The 24,317-nt window shown below is 38.4% G+C and overlaps 1 protein-coding gene across 1 annotated transcript in view; it reads right to left on the reverse strand.

The window, feature by feature from the left end:
* The window catches only part of GABRB2 (gamma-aminobutyric acid type A receptor subunit beta2), a 132,118-nt gene that overhangs the window by 11,285 nt on the left and 96,516 nt on the right, over positions 1-24,317 (reverse strand). The window contains exons 6-8 of the mRNA XM_057376204.1: positions 8,950-9,087; positions 7,616-7,768; positions 4,227-4,471 (exon numbers count right to left, since the gene is read on the reverse strand). Of these exons, the coding sequence (XP_057232187.1) occupies positions 4,227-4,471; positions 7,616-7,768; positions 8,950-9,087 (536 nt within the window). The remainder of the gene's footprint in view (positions 1-4,226; positions 4,472-7,615; positions 7,769-8,949; positions 9,088-24,317) is intronic.

Below are 24,317 nucleotides of genomic sequence, written 5' to 3' on the forward strand. Positions count from 1 at the left end.
AAATGCTACCTGAATGGCAACACAGGTAAGAATTAGAAAGACTAGAAATGGAAGAAAGGTGCACCAAATCACTATATGGTAATGCCTCTCTGAGGTTTGATATCTGATTTGAAGGAAAGGCAAGTTTCTAAGTAAAATCCTGGCAAGGAAACGATAGTGATGTTGAAGAACAGAGTGAGCAGGTGCTCCTTACAGAGACAGACCTGCAGCTCTTCCTTTAATAGGAGTCTTTGTGCAGGAAGGGCTCCCAACACTCACAGAGCATCATCTCTGCTGCCTGACACTCTTCAGCCCCTGCTGTTGGGAAAGAGGGCACAGAGCTGCTTTTCCCTGCAATCACCCGTGTCAAACTCACAGATGGAAGATGCAGGAAGCACTTCTTTGSAGAGGAACAAGAGTCAGCCTTTCATTTACCATGGTCTTTAAAGTGACAGCTCTGGTTTCCACTGAATTACCCCTGTAACGGAGGTTTTCTGATCTACCCAGAATAACAAATACAGATTTAATTGATATTGGAAAGCATTTTCATCCTACTTACGCCTCCAGAGRAGTCAATTAATGTACACAGTAGTCTGAATCAAATGAGTCAGACRAGCAACTGTAGAAAAAACAGCAATAGAATCCAAAAGATGTAACAGCAGCATACACAGCTGGTTGGCAGGAAATTTAACACAGGAAAACATATGGAAAATATAGAGCTTGGGAGGTGACCCAACTGCAAATGTCTAGAAAATATATCAGACTCATCACAGTGGTCAGCATCAGCTTGAGAAGCTTCAAGAATGGAATGATGATACAGCCATTTTCACCTGAGCTCACCACAAAGAAAAGCAAGTCCAATATGATTTAACAAGTCTGTGGCAAAGTATCTGCTGGTAATTGAGTTTGAATCTTCCCTGAGTTTTATGTTTAAATTTCTACAAGATTTTATKACTCAGGTTTCAATATTCAAGAAGCAAATCAAGATATAGGCCCAGTTCCTTCTCTTCCTTTCCATTACCCCAAAAAGGATCAACAATCCTTGAAAATGGAGAATATGAAGTTGCAATCTTCATATGATGATGATTCAGACTAGATATACGGAAGATTTTTTTTTTTTTTAAATGAGAGTGATGAAACAGTGGAAGAGGCTATCCAGAGGGATGGTGGATGGCCCATCTCTGGAAACATTCAAGGTCAGCATGGATGATGTTCTGAGCAGCCTTGACATGGGCTTGGAGAAGGTGACCTTTAAAGGTCCCTTCCAACCCAACTATTCTATGATTTAAAAAACAAACAAACAAACAAACCAGAACAAATCCAAACCTACCATATTTGGCATATAACATGAAATTTAAAGAAAGATTTGGCCACAGTTTGGTCTGGAGAGCCCCGGGGAAGCTCTGCAGCCAGCCTCATGGAGTTCACTCTAATTGAATAAACAGAATTCTCCTCTTGAGTCACCAAATCTCCAAGGGATTGCAATGGATCCAACAGATACCACAGTCATGGAAAAACAGCTTCTGCTGCACTTCTGTACTTTGCTCTAGGCTCTCTAGTATCTCCTGAGTAATACCAAGCAAAACCAGAGACTMCCAGTGCCTGTGTCCACCCTGGAATCTCTCCGTGACAGAGAATTCAACAGCATAAGGGGAGCATGGATCAACTTCTCCTTTGTTTTTTCCAAGCAGTTGTGGACAAGAGGACGATCAGGCCTTCTCCTCTCATCACCTTCTGCTGACTGAAAAGTTGTAAGAGATTTAACCAAACAAGGCTGCTGGAATTGGAAGAACTCCATTACAGATTTTCTGGTTTACAAAGTAAAAGCAAAGATGCTGCACTACAAACAGCAGTTCCAATAACTATTTATCCACCTGCTTCACAGAGTCAATGCTGAATGCAGTCATAGAGAAAGTTCTGCATGGAAGTTTTCATCTTCATGTTTTGAGGTTTATTCCTCATGGCATTAATCATGCAGTATCTGATTCTGATGAASTCATAATATTGCGTGCAGTGATTCAAGAGGAATCTCGTAATACCACAAAAGAACACTCATACCTTGTAAAATCAGTGCTTCACTATCAGATCCTAATTAAAGATGGAGTGTTTCTGTGGTCCCATTTSTAAAATACTTTCGTTTTTATGAAAAACTGATTCTGAACTAAATTCAGCAGTTCAGACCCATTTTTGATTCTTATAAATGAAAATAATTATATAATATTTGGCTCCCTTTAATAGATAAAATATGCAGGTCCATTAAATATGAATCTGTTTTCTCACTGCTGGACAAACAACAAGAACAGCTGTCAGCTCCTTCCCTTCTCCCCAGAGCAGTGTCAGTGCAGTAGGACGAGCTCTCTGATCCTCTCCTATTTCATTCCCTRTCTATTGCTTAAAGGATTGTAAACCTGGTTATCGGATCAGAGTTGATCTGTGTAAAAAATATAAAAATAATGTAAAGTTTTGCCTGGTGTTCCACAGTGTACCCTGTGTCAATCCTGTAGGCTGGTAAACTTCTGCAACAGTTATTGGRATTAATTTACTCTGCCCACTGGATTGGATTAGCACACTCATTAAGGCTTTTGAATTCTTGTTCATGATCAGAAATTTGCCACAGGACTTGGGCCATTCTGTTACACAGCTGAAATACCTAATGCATGAAAAAGAATATTGAAAACACCACAAGTGAAACAAAGTGCATGAAAATATACCCCAGGCAGTGGTGGCACTCTGACACCTAAAGACCTTAAATTCCCTTTGATGTTAGAGGAAAGACTTCAGGTAACTGCAGGTCTAGTCTTCTGAAATTACTTACAGAGTAGTTGATAGCATTGTTTTTCTGAAGTGAAATTGAATTCAATAAAGAGAAAAAACCCACAAATTAAATAAAAATTCACAGGTTTTTTTTTCCATTGCTGAAAAAACATCGATAGAAATAAAAACATGTTAAGAGTCTTCATGAACTTTAAAATGGTAAAAGATGATATATGGTAACATAACATCAAAATTAATCTCATTATTATGAGTTTGCCTTCATTCATTAAAATATGTTTCTTTCCAATCAAAAAGAAAAAAATAAATTAGTGAATGGATGAGATCTGAGCCATGGCAATACAACTCTCCATCTTAAAAYACTATAAACTATAACCTACCAAACTATTTTATACTATCCCATGTGATGGATTTTTGGAACAAAATGTTCTTCTGTCTGCAGGCCCACCATGTGTGTAGAAGTTCTGAACAAACATCAGAAATTTCACCACTAGAGCTGTATGAAACTTTTGTTTCCAATTCAAAATATATTCCTTTTCTGTAAYGTACTTTTTATTTAAAATTCTGACTTTGATTTTTTTTCTCCTTGGAGTATCATGAATTACAATTCGAAGAGCTTCCCCTGACAAACAAAAAATCCCACAATCTACCCCACCCCACCCCCCTAAAAAGAAAAACCCAAACCYCCAAAGATAATTCAACCTTATTTAACTTTCCAATTTTGCATGTGTGTGAAAGTTTTTACATTTCACACTGAGTGCATTTTTGCATTCAGCACAGATTTGCCACTCTGTGAAATTCATCCCAAAACGGTCAAAGTGACAAATTACAAGTGCTTTGTGATAAGTGCCCCATTTTCATTAAGCATAATGGATACTTTTTGCACAAGTGTGTATCTTGGCAAATGTCTTTTCTGCCTCAATTCTCCATCCCCAGGGGGCCACTTTTAGATTCAAAATTAAGTACACAGCACATTGATGGTTTATTTCTGAGAAGTTCCTCATTTAGTCAATAGTATCCTGGCCCATTATACGTTGAAAATATGCAAACTTGTCAAGCTTTAAACACTTCTGTAGCAAATATTTCTTATCTGGCCCATCTGAAAGATTTATGAAAGCAGGTTAAATTTAGGTTTTAGTTCTAATGTTCCATACAGCTCTTTCTAGAATATACAGCCATCATTTTGGATTTGTTCCTTTGGAAACAGATTGTATGTATTCACGTCTACTTTCTGACTAAGAAAACATCTCTCAGTAAAGCTTCACTGACTGCACATTTTAGGAACAGGACCCTCRGCTTGCAGGCTCGAGGGCAGCATTCATTGCTGAGGTGGCTCAGCACCCTGCTCTGCACAGCTAAGGTCAGCAGAACTCCACTGATTTCTACAAGAAATTACATTTTAAAGCACTGTCTGGAAGAATTGAGAGCCTGCCTTCCTGGGGAAATGCTCAGGATTTATCCCCATTGCAGTTTACCTTATTGACATCCATTCTCAACTTCTCATTGTTGGCACTGGCAGCTTTTTCTGCTGCTTTCTTTTGACGCTGAGGTCCCCTGCCAAAGAAGATGTAGTTGACCAATGCATACTCCAGCAGAGCCATGAAAACGAAGACAAAACATCCCATAAGGTACATATCAATGGCTTTCACATATGGAATTTTGGGGAGAGTTTCTCGGAGATGGGTGTTAATTGTTGTCATTGTGAGCACAGTTGTGATTCCTGGAAAACAGAATTGACAAGTCTAGTGATTGAAATAATTTTAATTTTCTAGCATAATAATTCATACTATTCAAATGCTGGAGTTGAAAATTCATAGATTTTTTTCCTCTTAAAAAAAAAAAAAAAAAAAAAAAGAGATCTGTAAGCTCTGTCCATGTTCATAAAATCCTAGAAAGGTTTGGGTTGCAAAGGATCTTCAAACTCTATTTCCAACCTCTCTGCCATGGGCAGGGAACCTAGACCAGGCTGCTCATAACCCCATTCACCCTGGCCTTGGACATTTCCAAGGATGGSGCAGCCACAACCACAGGCAACATGATCCACTGTCCCACTACACTCACGGTGCAGAATTTCTTCCTAAGATCCAATCTAAATCTACCCACAGTCAGTTTAAGGCAGCTTCATCTTGTCCCTCTCCAGCTCTTGTAGTCCTTTTACACTCTCAAAGGTGCTCTAAGATCTTCCTGGAGCTCCTCTGCTCCAGGCTGAACAATTCCAACACTCTTCCTGTCTTCATAGGAGAGGTGCTCCAGCCACACAGAGATCTTTGTGACATTTCTGCAGCCTGTCAATGTCCCCCCGGATGGCATCCAGAGTGTGCACAGCTCCCCAGAGCTCGGTGAGTTGCTGAGGGTGCCCTCAATCCCACTGTCCGTGTCACTGACAGGGATGGAAGCAGCACCACTGCCCACACAGATCCCTGAGGACACTCCTCACTGCTCTGCATTGGACATCAATGTGTGGATGATGAGTGTGACCATCCCGCCAACTCCTTATCCACTGAGTGCTCTATCCAGCAAATCCATGACTGCAGTTTAGAGGGAAGGATCTCATTCATGACAGTGCCAGGGGTGGGTGACAACTGTTGCTCTTCCCTCATTCCATCAGTGCTGGAACCCTGTTGGTGAAGGCCACAGATTGTGTCAGGCACAACTTGCCCTTAGTGAAGCCAGGCTGGCTCTCACCCATCCCCTCCTCACTTTCCAYGTGCCTCAGTGTAGTTTCCAGCAGGATCTGCTCTGTGACCTTGACAGGCACCAATGTGACACTGACCATTCCACAGTTCCCTGAGTCTTCCTTCTTCTCCCCCTTTAAAATGGGGGAATTTGCTTCCACTCTTCTGGCCAGAGAAACTTCACCAGACTGCCACGGCTTCTCAAACACGATGGACAGAATTTCAGCCAGTTCACTTGCCAGTTCCYTGCAGATGCATCTCATCAGTCCCATGGACTCGTGCYYGGGGTCCTCAGGTTCCTYAGATGGTCTCGAACAGGATCCTCTAATGGATGGTTCTCCATTCCCCAGTCCCAGCCTTCACCTCCTGCAAGTGGGGCCATGTGTCTGGAGCACTTGTCCATGAGAGCAAGGCTTTAAAAAGGCATCCAGCACCTCAGTCTCCTCCAGATCCCAGGAATCCAGGCCTCCTCTTTGCTTCCAGAGAGGGCTCCTGTTTTCCCTAAACATCTTTCAGCACTAATGTACCTATGGAAGCATTACTGCTTGCCCTTGATGTCCCTGGACAGATTTAGCTCTACCTTGGGGCTTTAGCTTACCTAACCTGACCCCTGGCTGCTCAGACTCTCTTTGTGTACTCCTCACAGGCCATCTGACCTTGCCACCACCCTCTCTAGGCTTCCTTTTTGTGTCTGAAATTTTTCGGGAACATCTTGTTCAGTCCTTATGTTGGACTTGGATTTTTTTGCATAACATAAAAAACATTACACCTGTAATAAACTGAGCTCAGTCAAACAAACAGGAGTTGGATTCCATGAGTGTATTTTTAACCAGCTAAACTGAAACCTTCTGTAATGAGTCTCAGTTAAAAATTACAGGCTACAGTCACTGTTACCTTGCTTTCCTCCAGCATTTTCAGAATGTCTGCAGTCTCAAATTCTTAAGGCAAWATGCTACACAGAAAGGTCTGGTATAATTCAGACATATTCTGYAACATTAAAATGTCAAATTCTCAATGGCATCATTTTATGGGGACTTACTTATTTTAGCTACACAAGAGCTGTACTGGCAGGAATCAGTCTGATTTAGACAAAATTTGGCAATAGATACAGATATTTATTTTTGTAACACGTTGGATCTTATGATGAGGGGCACAGAATAAACAAACATGGGACTCGTGATGAGATGCAAGAATACTCCAGAGATTAATTAGGGAAACAGTTTTGCTGTTGGAATGTAAGGTAACACTAAGGGAAAAACAATCATAGGATMTTACAATCATTTAGGTTGGAAAAGACCTTTAAGTTCATCRATCCAACCTCTAACCCATCACTGCCAACTCCACCACYAAACCATGTCCTCAAGCACCACATCTACACATCTTTTACATCCCTTCAGGSATGGYAACTCCASCACTTYCCTGAACAGCCTCTGCCAGGCTTTTTGGGTGAAAAAATTTCCCYTAGGATCTAATYTAAACYTCCMCTGGCATAGYTTGAGGYTGTTTCCTCTYGTCCTATCACTTGTTACGTGGCAAAAGAGACCAACCCCACCGGGCTGCACCCTCCTGTCAGGGAGTTTGTGAGACAGAAGGTCCCTCCTGAGCCTCCTTTTCTCCAGGCTGAGCCCCCCCAGCTGCTCCAGCCCTTCCCCAGCTCCGTTCCCTTCTCTGGACACACTCCAGCCCTGCAATGTCCTTCTTGCAGTGGAATGCCCAGAACTGGAYAGAGGATTTGAGGWGCAGCCTCCTCCCTCCATYTAAGRACAAGTGACCTATACAACMCTAGTAAAACTTMATTTAATTCCTGAAAGGAAAGGCAATTTATAATCCATAACATCATGCTGAATGTGTGTTCTAGGCTGCCGTGGGGCAAAAGCAAACCAAGTGCATTCTTTTTGGAGAAAAAAAACAAGCAGCAAAAGAGCAACAGAATGTGTTGAGACAATTAGGCCAATTCTGGTTACAATGATTATACAGTTAGCTGATTCAGACATTAAATCACTTWAATTTTTATTTAAATTGAGATGATTTAATTGCTGATTCAAATAATACAAAGCTTAACAAGACAGATTTAAAAAGATCTAACAGTTATTTCTTTTAATTTTCAAAACATGCACTGTCCACTAAGCCAGAAGGTAGAAAAAGCATTCAGCTAAAGCACACTGCATGAGATGTGTAAAAATGCCTACCTAAAGCAACTCTTGCAGCTGAAGCATCATAATTAATCCAGAAGGAAACCCAGGACAGGATAGTGATCAGAATAGAAGGCATGTAGGTCTGCAGAATGAAGTAACCAATGTTTCTCTTAAGTTTAAAGCTGAGAGACAGCCTTGGGTAGGCACCTAAAAGAGAATATTTGGTATGGCCATAATTCATTTGTATAATGCCTGAAAACATTTTTCTTTTCTATCATCTTGGTTTTATTGTTTCATTCAACACAGAGTTCACTCAGAGCTGAAAGATCCAGGATATTCAGCTAGAGAATTTCTAGCAAGAACTGGGATTAAAGAATCTTTTGTTTTATGGGTAAAAGGATGCTCTAGGTGCATATCTGCTGGTAATCATAACATTCAAAGATCAACAGCCAAAATACGTGTCAGAGCAAAGCACAGAAATGTCTCTTTCCTGACCAAATGCCAACTTCAGCCTAACTCTTATCCTAAACTTCTTTCCAAGAAATGYAACACTTGGCTTTTGTTGCTGGACACCAGAAATACTGTAGTGTATGAAACACTTGTTGGAATGGATGCCTAGAAATCATTCTTCAAGTCCCATTTCTGCTTGATTTTAAAGAATTTGGGACACATGATCCTTCTACAGTCCCTCCAAAGATGATTTCTATCCATACCTGGAAAGTGAGTTCTGAAGATTTGCTTTTTAACATATCTAACAGGTTTCTCAATTAGGTAGAAAACATCACATCATCACATAGTAACAGCCAATCCAACTCCTGCCTCTCTTGAACAATTCAAAGTCATTGAAATATGTTAGCTGTTTCTTGTTTCTTGGTTTTTTTTTTTGGGTTTTTTTTTTTTTAATTTTTTTTTTTATTTCATTAAATCCAATCTGATTTTCTGCTCCTTCTCAGAAAGCATCTTTTCAGCCTTCAGAAAGTCATGCAGTTGCTAGAACAGGCTAAACTGAAAATCCTGGAACAAGCATTTTAAAGATTTTACATCAAAGGAAAAAAAATTAGTCTAATGCATCCACAACTTGGTGAAAGGAACATCTAAATATAGGGAAAAAGGGTTTCTAAATTTCCTACAGGCTGGGTTTTTACTTGTTGAGTTTATAATAAGATACAGCTCCTTTGATGAGCTTTAACAAGACAGATTACTGTGCCCTCTTCATATGGTAATGAATGATGTCTTAGACACTCTGGAAGCTGTAATAAAAACTGCTTTCACAATTCACAATTGCTGCTYTATTTTATTTCTGTTTCTAAAATCTTTGCTCCTCAACCGTTCCCTGAGAATTAATCCAATTTTAAAAGAATTCCCCTTTTAAGTGCCCCTCCACAAACCTGTAGAGAAAACAACATTCTTGGTGATAAGCTTGTAGTCTACAATGGAGAACTGTGGCAGTTCGATCTTTGTCACTCCTGTGACTGCATTATCACCCCCACGCCAGTAAAACTCAATGTCATCTGTTGTGTATCCATCTGGAAAAACAGGAATAAACAAATGAGAAACACATCTCTTCTGACATCATGGGCAACAACCCATTAACCCACAACATATTTAATATATTTCTAAAATGAAACCATTTATAAACATACAGACACAGGTCGTTCCAAATGTGACTTCAAAAGGCAATCCTAGGTATATTTCAATATTTGTTGGGTTTGTATTTTTTTTTTTTTTAAGATATATAACACAAATGTATCAATAAAGCAAACCTTTAAAACCAATTAAGACTACACACATCCCATCCCTAGATAGCAACTTTTGGCAACTTGTTATCTCAAGGCCTGATCAAATGGCATGAGTTTGCTAAAATTTCTGTCCCTGAGCTAAAACACTCTTCATGTTCAGTTTTCAGTTGTAAAACCAGCAGAATTCTTTTTCTAAAATGGCTTGAATGCAGTAAAAGAGAACCACATTCAGTGAGGCTTGCAAGAGGCCCTGCAAGAAGCAACTATAGCAGATGCAACAACACCCATCACTGGCAAAAAAACACCCACAAGAAACCAACCAAAAAAAAAAAAAAATCCCACCACCCACAAAGACACCCCAGAACATAGCACATGTTCACACAGTCATAAAACATATGCATGGAAAAGGAATCTGGGTTCCCAAATGGCAGTTCAGCCAACTTGCACGCTCCAGAGTTGGTGCAAAGATATGATCGTGAGACATCACAAATAAATCTATTGCAAAACCAGGAAATAAGATATCCATTAATGTTTCATTATAAAGATTTTTGTTTTGGAAGGTGAAAATAAAATCAATTCAAACATAGAAAAATGACTGCGACTTTTTTGCAAACTCAGRTAATAGGTATTATATACATAACCTTGATTTTAACTTCTCACCCACAGACAAAGGAAAAAATTGTATAGAAACACCATTTTAGACTGATCAAATAACACTTAATGCATAGAATAATGCATAGAATCTATAAAACTTCCTGTGCATCAATAATTTTTGATAATCCAAGTAGAATCCAGGCACATGGCAGTAGCASAAGGCGAGTCAGTTTGAAGACATGAACCAAATAATCTGTAAAAACACTGAAACAACCATAAAAATCTCTCTGACACACACAAATTGTTAAAATATTTTGGTAGATAAATTCCTATAGTATGTTGATASCAATTCCAGAGTTTTGTATAAGTGAGACTTTTACTTTACTGGTCACAATTCAATGTTCAAAAAGGGGGGGGACAGTTTATTTGTGTTTCCTTGCCTAGCAACACTTCATATTTGTCAAGTCTCTCTCTAGGCTTTTGAAGAGACAAATAAAATAAAACTAAAATAAAATAAAATCTAAAATAAAATAAAGAAGAATAATTATATTTACTGATCTTGTAATTATATTTACTGATCTTGAGACATAAAAGCAACTTACTGCACTCCAGGTTATGAAAAATATAAAAGAATATCCTTAGAGAGTTTAGGAAGGTTAATACTGTTTCATTGTGAGGGCTCATTCTTTGTGAYACTGCCAAATTTTGCTGATATTCTGACATCTGCCCTGCCCTCCAATGGCAAGTTSCAGATTCTGATACCATTAACTGAACTTGGTGGCATGAAACAAGGTAATTTATTTATTTGGAGGTAATTTAACTGTTAAACTTCACAGCTTATAATTTATTTTTTTTTTTAATTTCTGAGGAAAACAAATGCTACTAAGTTTCAGCAAGGAAAAGTGCCACTTTTCTATGCAAGAGAGTAAAAAATGCTTTTAAAAAGCCCAAATGGCTCTGTATTTGGTTGTATTTTTTGGAATATCTGAACTTTTTTGTCCAACCRCCTGTGAACAGTTTAGCCTTGAACTGTCCCATCATAGCAGGGYTCACACGAGAGAGCTCCAGGATTTACATTCCAGCAGGCTGCCAAAAGCATCAGCATCACCCTCTACCAGGAAGATGGGATTCAGCTTCTCCCTGGATTCCCTTAACACAAAGCAAATATTGACAAGGACTTCTCAGGAGAGAGAATCCTTTAAAACTCTYACCCAAAAGTTCAAACTGAAAATTCCAAACCCTGCAGCTCTGGGGGGCTTTGGGGAGAATGGAGGATTCCCTGCTTGAGGGACTCACACTGGGCAAATGATAAKCTGAGATTGCCCCTGAATGACAAGATTTGTTAGTAGGTATTGATAAGGAGAATTTCAGGAATTCTCTTTAAGCTTTCATTAAAATGCTTCTCTCTCTCCTTCCTAAAAGGATAAATTATCCCATTCATTTCATGGCATAGAGAGAAAAGAATATTACAGYCATCTGCACATGAATGCTCTTGTGTACTGCTAAAGTACCCAAAGATAATTGGATATACATCTAATATCTGCAAAACATCTGCCAAAAGAGAGAATGGGCCTATTCATGTCTCTAGTGGATGTTTTACAGKAAAGTCCAATTACCTGTGGCTACAATAAACTCCTTCTGCAGGTATCTGGGACTCAAAACAACCCTACTTACAAGTTAGAAGTATTTAAAGACCAACCAATTTAAAGAAGTAATAAGCAGTCTAGAAAAAAAAAAAACAAACTGTAGCTCTTGACAAAAAAAACCAAAAACATAAATGTCAGTTCAATATTTCTAAAATATCAGATGATATGTTGGGTAAAGCAGAAAGGAAAGCRTACTAAACCCAAAAATGTTTCAAGTATTCTCTGCAAGAATATGAGTTTAGCACAGAGCACTATTTGATTTAGACTGTAAAACAACTGTTGGTTTACTGTAGATTAAATTATATGTAGCTCTGCTGCCAGCAGAGAGAATTGATTGATTGCTTTTCCCTCAATCATTTATATATCATCAGCAGCACGATTTACTTCACGTTCASAAAGTCCAATTTCTCATTTGTGTCATGCATCACACACTGGCAGCCAAGCAAATCAATACATTGTCCTGGTAATATGGCACCAATCCTGGGAGAAGCAAAGCATTCCCGACTGCCATTAACAGGGACAGGGAGTTTATCATCGTGCAAACGTTGAGGAACAACAGATGATGAAGCACTGTAGAGGAAAAACAAACAACTGGTAGAACATAAAAGAAAAACCCCTTCAYGCAGAAACTAAAAAACACTGATTTTTTATTTCTCAGCCTATTCAAGAGAAATCAAAAATAGGGAATTTTTTAAATGCAAACAACCTAAAATGGAAGCTGTGGCATTACTGACTGAGAAGGAAAATATTTAGACAYGAGACGGTTATCAGAGACACCATGCAGTGGAAGAAAAGAAGCAGATTTTTCTGAAACACTCAGGATTTATCAGAATTCACTGGCTCACAATGCTGCAGTTTGTACATGACAGCTGAGAGACATTTGACATCTACACATGTCCAGTGTGGGAATTGAAGGGATCCACAYTGCTGACACTGGCAGCACCTGCAGGCTGAAGATAAGGCACCTGCTGATTTGTTGGGTGGAGAAATGATGTAAAACAGGGAAAATGTTATAATAAAAAAAATAAAACAAAGGGAGGATTCTGAGGCCATGCCCTGACCCCCTCTGCTCTGAACCATCAGCAGTTTGTGTTGGGCAAWACACACACATCACTGAGCTCAGGAGAAGCACTCCACCACCAACAGGAGACACAAGGATCCTGCTGGGAACTGTCTGGATCCCAACTCCAGCTGCTCCAGCTTACCCAAATAAATGTTTCTGTGGTTATAACCTCCACCTGTGACTCTGAGCATTGTCAGCATGGAATTATCACCAAGCACAGTTCAGCTACTTCGAAACTTTTGCTGAGCTGGTCTGGAGAACTTGGTGAAAGCTGGAATCTCACCAGCCCTCTGATCACCTTTGAATTTYTGCCTTTTGCTCACCAACACAAAACATGTCAGAACTAATTTTACAGCAGAAATTAAATACTACCACAGAATTAAATACCATTAGCAAATACCACAAAGCTACCATTTACAAGAAGAACACCATATACCTGCTGTGGAATAACAGAGTTGGATTGTACCCATGGTATTTTTGGGGRAAAAAAAWATYATAAATWYACACTACTGTATACAAAAATCTATGGACTCATAGAGAGGGAATGAGTACCAAGATATTTAATTTCTCCTGCTGCTATCAAATGGATTTTCTTTTCCTAGCCACTCACAATAAAGTAGGTTCCCAAAATAAAAGGGAGAGAACTCATGTAGGATATCCATATGCAGCTGAATGCTTTGATTACAAATATACAAAATATTCCTAGGTAACAATTGTAACACATAGTAATCTATGTAAATGCAGGTCACAGATTTTCAGACTAATTGAAGAACTTGACATAGGCAGGCCCTGGAAAGGAGATGAAAGCTATAAAGAAATAGTAAGTGATTAATCCTGTTTGTATAAGAGACTGAGCAATACCTTTAGTAGCAATATCTATGCATTTCATGTATTTTTAAACATAGAACCACCACTACCTCCATTTTCAATATTTTCTTWCAGCAGTTTTGCATTTGCACAAGAGTAAACAGCACAAATTACTTTAAAAATGCTAAGTAACATGCAAAGTACATTTGGAATTCTGAAATTTTTCAGATCACTCAAACTTGTTCCACTGCATCACTTCAGCCTTTACCATCCACTTACTCATTCAAAAACACAGCCAGAAAGAGGAAGTTAGAAGAGTTTCTTTGAATTTGCAGGGATGTTTAAAGCTGAGGAGAGCACAAGACATGAGGTGCTGAAACCAGTGGGGTGACACAAGGGTGAGTGGGAAAAACAGAGTTTGTGTGCCAGAGCAATTGGAAAAAAGTGTCAGAGCAACTGGAAAAAAGCACATCATACTTGTTTCTCTCTCCTCTTTCTCATCCCCTCCAAATTCTGTCTTTCTGCATAAAACATTAAAATTCTTCTTACATTTCACTTCAAAGGCTTTTTCCCCCGAGGCTCTGAGGATTTGGATACAAAGAGGATGTACAATTTTCTGACTGCAGTGAAACTCAATTGATTTTTAGATTAAATTGGTAACGTTCTCAAAAAACAATCATCTTCAAGTTGTACAAATGGCTCCTTACTGGGGAGAGTAGGGTGGGTCAAAGAAAGAGACWGAAATGTGATGCTGTAATTACTGCATACAGCTATTAAAAAAAGAAAAGGTATTTTGGTGAACAAGTGAAATGACAAAATTGATTCCATGCCTTAGAGCAGGATTTTCATCATGTTAGGAGAACCCAGTTTAATTTTCATGTGGATACTTCACGCTGATTCTTGCTTACAGGAAGCCTGGTAAGTCACAGAATAGGTATCACGGTGCAAGTCATTATTTTTATTTTTTTTCCTGATGATTTCAATGAAAATCATCCATATTTTAGGGCACCTCCTGCAAAATGTGTTCATAAATAAATTTCCACTGCTACAATTTTTGTAGGAAAAGAAACATAGATCAGAAACAGATAGGGAGAACTGGATCCGTGCAGTAATATTCAAAATTCTTTAGCTCCTAGAACACAGGAATTTCTTGCAATCTTTCTGCTTCCATAAGTTGAGTTACTCCCACCAGCATGAATGATGTAAAAAGYTGTTGAATTCCATGCTGTGGAAATCCTGCAAGCCCAGAGCTCCTCACCCAGCAGAGACACATTCTTCCTGCACATGCTCTTCATCTTTTTTCCTTCTGATTTCCATCATTCCTTTGTCCTTGGTGCTTCCAGCAGACCAAGCSCTATGTTTATGCAATAAATATAACCCGGAACTCAATAAAGCATAACACATCTGGCCCAGCTTTATTTATTTAAATGGCCAAAGTCCAGGGATTTCCATCACTGTGGAAATTACGTATCTGAYTCTGTAGGCAAACAAATAAGATTAGATAACCGTGTGTGTTTTATACAGCATCCTATCCCCTATTTCTGCCACAGTTTGGATTCCCTAACCCACTTACTTCATTTAGCAGACAACCTTTTCTGAGGATAAGGTTGACAGCGTTGTGTCAGCACATTGATTAAGTCTGGATCATCTTGAAGGTTATTTCAGTGTAGCACGGGTGACATTAAACAAATACGTGAGGAAAACATGGGTGGTAACAGTTGTCAATATAAAGTTAGAGCTAAAGATATTTCTCACTTCCACTRCTACTAAAATTATGAAGGAAAAAAATGTTAATCTGTAAATTTAAAAAAATGAGATTAGTATATATTATACTGCTGCAGTAAAGCTTATTATTTCCTTATTACACATTCCTCAGAAAAGGAGGAGTTCCTGAACACACAAGTAACTATGTGAGACAYGACAAATCTGTCCTACACAAAAAGCACAGGGGGAAGCTTAGTTTCATCTGCAATTAAAAGTAACCATGGTAGAAAASTGGGAAACTCAATATTAAGAAGCCCAGAATAATGAACTATTTCCTTAAAGCTCAGTTTTATTGCCAGCTACACAGAACAATGAAATTTACTTGCTAGAAGTAGTATTTGACTACTTCTCATAATGGTAAATCTTCAAAGATGTGATAGCAAATTGCAATATRCAACCACGAAAACGATMCCAATCATTGCTGAGGAAAGCAACATTTAGGCAGMAATAAATTTCTATTTAAATRTGGACTGGAGCTGATGTAAAYAAGATRAAAATGAATMCATCRATACTTAAGTGATCTATYTCAATGMCATTAAATCAMAAAATGAACAGAACTSAAGCRAAAATAACCATTGAGAAAAGACAAGTGCAATCAGGTATAAGCAGGCAAGGCGCTTTTTTYCCAAGAAATTGACAAAGTGAAAATATAAATGATTCCCTACTTTTAAAGACTTAAGATTTKACTAGATCACTCATAGCTATTTTCTTCCACATTTAAGCCAATAAAGCAAGTCAAAGTTAAATAAAAAGGATAAATACCTTCAATATCACACTTTGGCATCAAAAATTGCAYATAGGAAAACAAATGTTGTTTATCCCAGTTCACAAGATTTAATCTCAATCAGAGACAAAGCACATCTCCCACAAATCTGAACTGTGAGATCCACATAGAAAAGGGAACTTGGAATACCAAGAGACTTCCCAAGGTGTGCTTGAACCTTTTACCATACCCAAACCCTCCAGTTTAAAAAGGATTATAATGAACTGCATATGCTTTAAAAAAAAAAGGGCTAAAAATGCTCAAATGAACCATTCAGTAAATGAATGATGCCTCTGACATATTAACTGGATCATTTTACAAAATCCATAAATTTGCATGGGCAGTCTMATCAACCCAACAATCAGATATGAAATCTCTTCTGTGTTTGTAAATGAGGGATATATCCAAGCAGTGATTCAAATAGGAAGTGCTGTGTTCTATTGGTATAATATTAAAGAGCCAACTTGGGTGCAGAGGGAGAAATTTTTTGTACTTTGATGAACATATATATATATATATATATATATATACACACCGAATTTTTCAGCTCTATTCTGACAAGATATTTTTGAAGATTGATAGAAATGTCTTAACCCTCAACTCTCTGGGTAAAACTGAAGACTGTTTCTGATCTTTGAAAATAATTATTAGCAACTGTCTTCTCCTTTAGAGAGGCCATATTTCAGGAACAGAACTTGTGTAGTAAAATGTACATCCACACTGAGTGGGTGTAAATGACGAATTATTTTCTCCTCTCTCCCTTCAGTGAGGACAAGGCTCATGTAGGGAAAACAAATACTTATATTTGCAACCTACCATCARTTTCATCACTGCAGCCTGCACTCATCTTCATGATTTGAGCTCATTCCTATACTTGTATCTCATTTGACTACATTAACTGATTTATGCATAGGAAAATTGCTGTCCAAAACAAYTACATATGCCCTGGAAATTATAAAGGACACTGAATATCATTCTGTAATACACAAACAAATCTCACAATTTACTTATTTCAGAGAAGACTTCATTAAAACACTACGCATGCTGTTTGCTCTTTTATCTGATTTAAGAGTTGGTCTTTTTGAAACTGGAAATAGAAATGAGGGGTATATCCAAACAAATGAATCAGCAAAGCATCATCTCCACAAGCTCAGTTTTTAATACYTTAGATATGTAAGACCAAATGTTCTAAGTTTTCTGCAACCCACTATCAGCCTACATTTTGAATGCTGATGTACATTAAAAAAAAAGGGAAAAATGAACAACATCTGGCAACCTTAACCTTATTTATAAAATTGCATTAATACTCCACTCTGCTTAATYATTCCATAGCTGTATTAAAAATACAAGGCCAAAGGGAGAGAAATGCAATTTGTAGAAGAAAGCCCTTCTGTTTGTGCCTGTGCCATTTGTTCAATTTAGAAAAATATTTATTCATTATGATATGTTAGCTTGCAATGCAGTGTGAGGCAATATTCTGAAATATTATTCCATCTTTGTCTGAAGGACATCACAGTATGTAAAACATTTTACTTTGASGTAAAGATCTGGTTATGAAAGTTTAGGAATATTGCTCTCATAGACTGTCCAAGAGGAACCTGTTATTGCCAAGAGTGAAACATCATTAGACACAGGTTTTCACACATGTAGAATAAAGGCTGGATCATTTAACTGAACCTGCAGGAATTAATTTCTTTTTAATGAGCAAGACATAATGAATGCACCATCTAAAGTCACYGCCATGTATAGATTTGGGAACTTTTTCTCTCCTATCTGGATAAGTCTTCTGTCTTCCACAAGTTTTTCAAGGATAATTACATGTACCTTTGATGTGGAGAACTATTTATACAGAACCATGTGAATGAAGTTTATAGGAACTTTAATTATAGACCACGATATTGTTAGAACTACATCATTATTTTCTAAAAATTGCAATAGTCCTGTAACATTTCCAGATGTCCTTCACACAGCCTGGTTGGTACAGAAACCACAAAATATTTTAGTGGGAGCTGGGTGCCTCAAGGCTCAGAGGACTTTCCTGCAGGAAACTCTGTTGTGACACCTCTATGAGAAAAGACAGCACAGGTTTGTTGGCAGCATCCCAACCACTTTCCCAGGATGCTGGAAGAGGCCACAATAAATTCTTTTGACACCCAGCCCTCCAGCTTTTAGAAATGGTATACAAAGAAAAGTTATTTGGTGGGTAACAAGATGCTAATGGTTGTGGATGKGTATGCAGGAGCTGGAAGCATTTGAACAGGAGATGGGGACCAAAGGAGAGTGGAATCTACTGCAGCTCTCTGCATTCATCTGGCACAGGAGACTGACCCTGAGAGCCTCAAAAACACTGTTGAGCAGTTACTTCGGTAAATCCATGGCAGAAGAAACCTCATTTTGCATTCTTTTTCACTAGAAAAGTTCATTTGCCTAAGTCCATTTTAAAATTGTGGCTTTTATGTACCACAAAGCCACATTAAATCCTGCTCTATAGGTAATATCCTGYTTTACTCGGGATCTGGTATTCCCCTGTGATTTGCATTGATATTCCCAGATACCACACCAGGTTTCATCACCACATTTCAGAAGTTTATAAGTTCACAAAATTGTCTATAACTTTTTAAACATTCACTTTTTTTTTTTTCAAGCAGCAACTCCAGGCATTGCTCCAGGCTATGTCTGTTTCATGAAGTAGATGTGACTGAGACAAGATAATGCCAGCCCTTAAAGGGACTTTTCCCTGCAAGCAGATTTTAACACACTGTTGACTTTTATTCTGTTTTCCTCTAGCTCTAGTATTGTAACTGTGTCAATATGCAAATATGTATTACATAAGGTTGCCTCTTGGGCTGGAAAAGCAGGATTTCTGCATGTAAATGTTGATTAAAAAGCATCCAGCACAATATTTTAACATACATAAAAGGGAATCAGCCTCAAATACAAAAGTTAGAGAACTACAACTTTTTGCTGAGAGCCCCATGTGGACTGCACCTCTCTCGTGCCTTTCAAATAAATACCCTTCCTCAAAARAATGAAGAGAAAAACATATGAATAATACAATAATGTATAATAAACCATCCAGCAATGGAAACTGTTATAATTAGTACTTCATAATCGTTATACTTTCCTGACACAACTGCAGAGAATCATTCTGGAAGGAGTTATGACTCAAATTCTCCTCCAAACTACCAAAAAAAATATCACCAATGAAACTATTTTCAAATAAACCTACTGTATTCCTTCCATACCTGTGTCTATCTGTTCCTTATTTAAACTGCCTTTTCCCTTGCYCAGTGACATTCATTCCTACCTTATCCTTATAGCCCAAGGCTTATGTGCATCACACATGCCATTATCTACATTTATATTCCTATTTTCTAACTTTGTCTTTCCTTTGGAAGTGTTATCCTGTGTGTGTCTGTGGGCTTTATGAATCAGAAAAGTTGCTATTTGCAGGGAACACATTGCTTCAGTGCAGAAGCAAGGAGCTGAAAGTACAGCGAGCTCTGTTACCATAAATATGAAAATTGGATTCCTCCTCTGCTCTGCAGCATCCTCGGTGTCCAGGAGGCTGTCACGGCTCAGGAACACATGCATGGTGCAGGTAACCTTGTAAACATGGTTATCAAACCATTGTCCTGCCTGTGGTGCTCCAATTCTTATTGATTTTTATTTAATGATTGCAGCAGTAATCATTAAATTGCTGCTGTAGTCTTTTTATGTTACGTGTATGCTGTAATATTTAAAAGGAAATATTTTATTACTATTATTGTTTAAAGCAAGTATTTGTCCAAAGCTTAACATGAAAGGCTTCTTATGTGGCAAAGAATAAATGTGAGACAAAACATCTTTGGAAGGCACTGAGCTGAAGACGGTGATCTCTCATCAGAGTTTTATCATGGCACTTGGTCACAYATTAGAAGAGGGAACGATGAAAAGCTGACCTGTCCCAAGGGACTTTTAACAGCCACTCCGACTTGGAACAACCCACTGAGCTGTCAGACAAATGAAAAGGATGCAAAGTCAATGTTTTCCGGGGCACAAGGTCTGTAATAACATTCAATTTGTGTGTGGAGTGGTGAAATAGCCAGAAATACTTTCATCATCCTCCCTGTACCCRGCACAGATACCAAAAGACAGAGTCTGATTCTTGCTTTGTAAAGCATCAAGAGCTATTGAAACAAAAAAATGCTGCCAAGCTGACATAGGAGACCTTTTCTTCAAGGAAACCGAAAACCATCCAGGTCCACAAACTCGTAACAATGCAGTGCTGTTTGAAAATTGTCAGCAAAGATACATGCAAGGACAAACCTAAAAGGGCTGAAGTGGAGCAGCTCTCCCTGGAGGCCCATGGACTCCTCATTTGGGTGGAAATGTCTGGTCATTAACAATGAACACTAATGARTACCATAAACATGAGGAGACCATGAAGGAGGGGTCAGCTCCAACCACAGGAAAAACAAAGGACTCCATTCCCATGGTCACCATGGGGGATACCAGAAACCCAGGAGCAGTGGGAGGGAGAGGAGCAGCTCTCTGAGAGGATGCACCACGATCACCTGGAGTGCTTTAAACAACCTCCACACCTCCTCGGGCACACCCCAAACTCTCCCTGCAGCTAATGTGGCACAGATTGCCAATAAAAAGCTTTCCAACATCAGACTCATGAATACAACTTTATACCAACAAGATATTGGTAATATCAACACCATCAGATCCATAATTACAACTTAATACCAACCGGATATTGGTAACACCAACATCAGATCCATAATACCAACATCTATAGAACACTTAAAGGACCTAACAATATTAAATCCTAAGTTTACTTCCAAGTGTGTTTTGTGTTTATTTTGATTTTGGATTAAATTGAACAAGTAGAAGGCAGCCTGCCAGCTTAATTACACGAGAAGTGTTTGTGGCTGTATTATTGCCTAACTTCACTTAAAGCATATATTTATGATATGTGCAAATTATTCCACAGACTTATGAAGAGCTAACTTGTCTAAAGCAAGGAGAAAATCATTCTTTAGTAGCAGACTTCTGCCTCATRAGAACAATCTTTCAGCTCAATTTCTTTTGCAGCCTTTGTATTGCAGGACTTTATTTTAAAATAGTCCCCATTATGAATGGAACTGGGCCTTTTCTGAAGAAGGAAACACTTTAAAATTCTACCTGTACATTCCTTAGAGACAATTCTTTAATACAGCTTTTAGCCAAAAAAAAATCACTTGAGAAGACTAAGGGAAACCAAGAATGAGTTTTGCCAGATGAAGATTTCACAGATTTTAGCTACTAACATTAATAAATTTTAAATCACTTCCCAAGTTACAAGACACTGCATTAGGGGTTAAGGAGTATGTCAGCCACCAATTAAAGGCAGCCATTTAAWAGCACAAAGTAGCCTCACACAACAATTTATGGCATACAGTGAGGAATACGAAATCCAATTAAAATTACAGGGGGAATTTAGCAGGGCAGAATTTAATTAGCAAAGACAAAATTTTGCCAGGAGACCGTGGCTAACACCTGTTCTGAAGTGTAAAGTGACAAGGAATATGTGGTAACAAAYATTTGGGTCATCATTTATGTTCCATTTGCTAGACAGTTCCTCCGGTCGCATTTAGAGCCTCGTTTCCCTTAGAATGGGGAAGTGATGCTTTCTCAGTGCTGCTACAGAAGTCTCTGACTCATTCCAAAATCCTAATCCAGCCCAAGCAGCCCTGCTGGARCACTATAATATGCTGATTTTCACATTTCTGCACAGGGTTTAAATCCCATTTATTCGCATCTTTCACTTCCGCCCTGTGAAGCTGCAGAGCTCCCTGTACGTGGCTGGGGGTGGCCACAGGGACACCGTGGATGTGGCCACAAAGACACCGTGGTTGTGGCCACAGGGACACTGAGGATGTGCTCACAAAGACACCATGGTTGTGGCCACGGGGACACCGTGGATGTGCTCACAAAGACACCATGGCTGTGGCCACAGGGACACCATGGATGTGCTCACAAAGACACCATGGTTGTGGCCACAGGGACATCGTGTTTGTGCTCACACCACATGGCAAGTAGGCCAGCAGGGGTGTGAGCCACCCTGGGTCTTGTTTCCTTTGCCAGAGAACACAGTCAAACATGCAGGGAGATGAAACTGGGATTCCTCACTGGGATACATTTGGAGTGTCCCATCTGGGAGGATGGTCTGAGAACCTTCCCAGCATGCAGAGCCAAGAAAACTCACTTCTGTCATATTTTTCAAGTTGATTAATWTGAGATTTTCTTAAGTTCCATTATTTATCTTCTGCATGCCCAAAGCAGCAATAAGGACTCTTACTTACCTAAAAGTATTTGAACATCTCGTGAAATACAGACAACTGATTTTTTTTAAGTGTTCTCAACAGCAGAAGTCTTAAAAATTAACTAAAGCCATGAACTGAATAGTCACTATTTTCTGTCACATTCTTTTGGTATTTTTTCTACTTAGGAGAAAGTATTGTTATTTGCTTTGATACACATACAAAACATCCCTGGAAACACCCTCCATTCACAGTTCTAGAAGTGACATATTGTCTAATAAGAGCATTTTCAATATCTGGCAAGTTGTTACATCCACTAACATTGTGAATTAAAATCCAAATTCAATTCTAGTGTCTTTAATGACTGCAGTTGATGTTTTCCTCTAGATTCACTGGCAACTTCATTAGCATTAACATCAAGTCACTGGGCTACCTCRCTGATGAAAGATGAAGCCACTGATTAAGCCGTTCATTATATCCATCAGCATTATACTTATGAGTTAAAATCCCATCCTATTAGTGATGAAAGGAAAGGAATACGTAGCAGAAACCCAGCATTAATGAACCCTWCTGTTAGTAAATCCACATGTAGCTGCAGTGCAGGACAAATAAAGCATCAAGATTAAAGCTTTGAGCTTCCACAATTACATAAATAATGAGAGAGAAAATAATTTTTAAAACCTCAAAGCAAAGAGYGTTTCAAAAATGTTCATCTTTGCCTCAAGGCTGCCCTTTGAATAACAGAAATATGGAGCACCATTACTGTAATTCTCACATAAGAATTTTAATTCAATATTGAAAATATAACATTTCATCATCAAATGAAGGTGTATACATTGTATTTCTTTCATGTACTTTTATTGAAAGCAAAATAAAGCCTTGTGATTTGGGAAATTGTGAATTAAACCTATATATTACTGGTTCTCCAAATTAAGTGCTACAGCCTAGGGAGGATGAAATAAAAGCAATCACTRGTAATCCTGAACAGAAAAAAGAATGCTTTTGAAGTCCATCTCACCAAGCCATCCAAAGCAATAGAAATTACTATATTTTCTGAAGTGTTTTTATTAAATATATTCAGCTTTAACAATTCTGATTTATTTTGAAAACACATTTGTTTTTGTGAATTTGCTTTTACACYGGCAAGAAAGTCTCCAGGGCATGATATGTGCCTTGTGATTGCTATTTGTTTGTGCACTGTGGATTTCCTTCCAACCCACTTCTYACCTGGAGCATTTGGTTACCCTAACTCAGCTCTCAGTGACATTAATTACCTGCTGCAAAGTGGCTGCGAGCTGTTGATTAAAGAAATGCCTCAATTCCTGAGTGTGCACCTTGCATCAGTTATAAACTGAATCTATAAAACCAGGGATTTCAATCCTTCCCAGAGCAGCACTGCATTTAAATCTCTGCAATACGTAGGAATCAACAATTTTAAAACAATAAAATATTAGTTAATATATTTAGAGGGGGTTTTGGTTCTAAAAGGTTAATTGCTCCAACTCTGCTCCAACATAAGACCCACTGAATAAAGAATTGCAGCATAGGCTTGAATCTCCCTTTTGCATTATTGCCCTGTCTACATCAGGAAAGATTTAATTGCTGTTATGCTGATCATTAAAACCTCCTTCTGGTGCCCAGGCTGGGACTCAGAGTCCTTTACTCATTTCACTGGGTAATGGCTGAAGGATCTCTGCAGACTGATACAGGCAGAACCAGAGAAACATACCTTTTATTTTGTTTTTAAGTGAAAACTAACTTCAAGGGGAAAGGAACACACTAACTTTCCTTTCATCTRAATTCAATGAATACAAAATGAAAATTCCTGGAAAATTCTCTCTCCTCTAGTTCATCTTCCTCATTAAAGTAAGTAATGTGGTTTTTCCATACTTTCTGTCTTTGTGGAAGTAGGCTGCTGTTGATACTACCYGACAATGAACTTTTTAGGTTTTTAACTACACATAGCAACAATAGAAAAATAATAAAACAGTCTGACAGCAGTTCACTTTGGCTGCTCAATAGTTAAAACAGCTAATAATGTTTTCTGTAGRAACACAAAGGAACTTTTGAGTCACTTACATGAAAAGATC

This window comes from Malurus melanocephalus, unplaced genomic scaffold (genome assembly GCF_030028575.1).
Source record: "Malurus melanocephalus ecotype Western Australia unplaced genomic scaffold, MMel_1.1 scaffold_273, whole genome shotgun sequence".
NCBI classification, from domain to species: domain Eukaryota; kingdom Metazoa; phylum Chordata; class Aves; order Passeriformes; family Maluridae; genus Malurus; species Malurus melanocephalus.